This window comes from Ursus maritimus, unplaced genomic scaffold (genome assembly GCF_017311325.1).
Source record: "Ursus maritimus isolate PB19 unplaced genomic scaffold, ASM1731132v1 scaffold_33, whole genome shotgun sequence".
Lineage (NCBI taxonomy): Eukaryota > Metazoa > Chordata > Mammalia > Carnivora > Ursidae > Ursus > Ursus maritimus.
The window spans coordinates 8,109,712-8,112,534 of record NW_024425897.1 but is presented as its reverse complement, the minus strand read 5'-3'; the positions used below and the strand labels follow the sequence as shown (position 1 = coordinate 8,112,534).

Here is a 2,823-nt window from a genome sequence, read left to right as displayed (position 1 = left end):
CGGGCTTCTGGTCCGACAGAATTCGTGCCCGCCCGCGCTCCCGCGGCCCCAGCAGGGCGAGGCGGGCACGCCCAGCGGAGGCCTGCAGGACGGGGGCCCCATGCTGCCCAGCCAGCACGCACAGTTCGAGTACCCTATCCACCGGCTGGAGAACCGGAGCATGCACCCGTATTCGGAGCCTGTGTTCAACATGCAGCACCCCCCTCCCCAGCAGGCGCCCAACCAGCGGCTGCAGCATTTCGACGCGCCTCCCTACATGAATGTGGCCAAGAGGCCGCGCTTTGACTTCCCGGGCAGCGCGGGAGTGGACCGCTGCGCTTCGTGGAACGGCAACATGCACAACGGCGTGCTGGACAACCACCTCTCGCCCTCCGCCTATTCGGGCCTACCCGGCGAGTTCACGCCGCCTGTGCCCGACAGCTTCCCCTCGGGGCCACCCCTGCAGCATCCGGCCCCGGACCACCAGTCCCTGCAGCAGCAGCAGCAACAGCAACAACAGCAGCAGCAGCAGCAGCGCCAAAACGCGGCCCTCATGATTAAGCAGATGGCGTCGCGGAATCAGCAGCAGCGGCTGCGCCAGCCCAACCTGGCCCAGCTAGGCCACCCCGGGGACGTGGGCCAGGGCGGCCTGGTACACAGTGGCCCGGTGGGCGGCTTGGCCCAGCCGAACTTTGAGCGCGAAAGCGCGGGCGCGGGGCGCCTGGGCACTTTCGAGCAGCAGGCGCCTCACTTGGCGCAGGAGAGCGCGTGGTTCCCAGGTCCGCACCCGCCGCCGCCGGGGGACCTGCTGCCCCGTAGGATGGGCGGCTCAGGCCTGCCGGCGGACTGCGGCCCGCACGACCCGGGCCTGGCGCCGCCCCCTCCCCCCGGTGGCTCGGGAGTGCTGTTCCGTGGCCCTCTGCAGGAGCCGCTGAGGATGCCCGGAGAGGGCCACGTGCCCGCGCTGCCCTCCCCCGGCCTGCAGTTCGGGGGCAGCCTGGCGGGTCTGGGCCAACTGCAGTCGCCCGGGGCTGGGGTGGGGCTGCCCAGCGCTCCCTCCGAGCGCCGGCCCCCGCCGCCGGATTTCACAGCACCGGCGCTCGGGGGCCAGCCCCCCGGCTTCCCGTTCAGCGCGGCGAACCGGCAGGCCACGCCGCACAGCGGCCCAGGCGTGAACTCGCCGCCGAGCGCGGGCGGGGGCGGCGGCAGCACAGGCGGCGGCAGCGGAGGGGGCGCCTATCCGCCGCAGCCTGATTTCCAGCCCAGCCAGCGCACCTCGGCCAGTAAGCTGGGCGCGCTGTCGCTGGGCTCCTTCAACAAGCCCAGTTCCAAGGACAACCTGTTCGGCCAGAGCTGCCTGGCTGCACTCTCCACCGCCTGCCAGAACATGATCGCCAGCCTCGGGGCCCCCAACCTCAACGTGACCTTCAACAAGAAGAACCCGCCCGAGGGCAAGAGGAAACTGAGCCAGAACGAGACCGATGGTGCGGCTGTGGCCGGCAACCCGGGCTCGGATTACTTCCCCGGAGGGACTGCCCCTGGGGCCCCAGGGCCTGGAGGCCCGTCTGGGACTAGTAACAGCGGCTCCAAAGTCTCAGGGCCGCCCAACCCGCCCGCCCAGGGGGACGGCACCAGCCTCTCCCCAAACTATACCCTGGAGTCAACGTCCGGGAACGATGGCAAGCCGGTCCCCGGGGGCGGCGGCCGGGGACGGGGTCGAAGAAAAAGGGACAGTGGTCACGTGAGCCCCGGGACCTTCTTCGACAAGTACTCGGCGGCGCCAGACAGCGGGGGCGCGCCTGGGGTGAGCCCAGGGCAGCAGCAGGCGCCCGGCGCAGCCGTCGGGGGAAGCTCCACCAGCGAGGCTCGCGGGGCTCCTACGCCTCATGAGAAAGCGCTCACGTCGCCGTCGTGGGGGAAGGGGGCCGAGTTGCTCCTGGGGGACCAGCCGGACCTCATGGCTTCCCTGGACGGCGGGGCCAAGTCGGACGGTAGTTCCCCGCACGTGGGCGAGTTTGCCTCGGACGAGGTGAGCACCAGCTACGCCAACGAGGACGAGGTGTCATCCAGCTCCGACAACCCCCCAGCCCTGGCCAAAGCGAGTAGGAGCCCCCTGGTGACAGGCTCGCCCAAACTCCCTCCCCGTGGGGTGGGCGCTGGGGAACACGGACCTAAGGCGCCCCCGCCCCCGCTCGGCCTGGGCATCATGTCTACCTCTACCTCCACCCCTGACAGCTACGGCGGGGGCACGGGCCATCCTGGCACGCCGGGCCTGGAGCAGGTCCGGACCCCGACGAGCAGCAGCGGCGCCCCGCCCCCCGACGAGATCCACCCGCTGGAGATCCTCCAGGCGCAGATCCAGCTGCAGAGGCAGCAGTTCAGCATCTCTGAGGACCAGCCCCTGGGGCTCAAGGGTGGCAAGAAGGGTGAGTGTGCCGTTGGGTCCTCGGGCGCGCAGGATGGTGACAGCGAGCTGGGCAGCTGCTGCTCCGAGGCCGTCAAGAGCGCCATGAGCACCATCGACCTGGACTCGCTGATGGCGGAGCACAGCGCCACCTGGTACATGCCCGCCGACAAGGCCTTGGTGGACGGCGCGGACGACGACAAGACGCTGGCACCTTGGGAGAAGGCCAAACCCCAGAACCCCAACAGCAAAGAAGGTATATGCGCTCATTCCCTTCTTATCTCCCCCAGACCCGTCCCCATCCCTACCACAGGCCTTAGCCTAGCCTGGAGTGCTCCATTGGAGGGGACAATCCCTTGGGGTTAGGAGGGCACGGACCCTCTTAATGCCCAGCTCAGACCTGGACACCCTCCCTTTGGTGACAGCAAGGGCTCTGTGGG

At 69.8% G+C, this 2,823-nt stretch overlaps 1 protein-coding gene across 1 annotated transcript in view; it reads left to right on the top strand.

Moving 5' to 3' along the window:
- MN1 (MN1 proto-oncogene, transcriptional regulator) overlaps positions 1-2,823 on the top strand; it is a 51,431-nt gene that overhangs the window by 6,131 nt on the left and 42,477 nt on the right. Inside the window, exon 8 of the mRNA XM_040619404.1 lies at positions 1-2,639. Within this exon, the coding sequence (XP_040475338.1) occupies positions 1-2,639 (2,639 nt within the window). The remainder of the gene's footprint in view (positions 2,640-2,823) is intronic.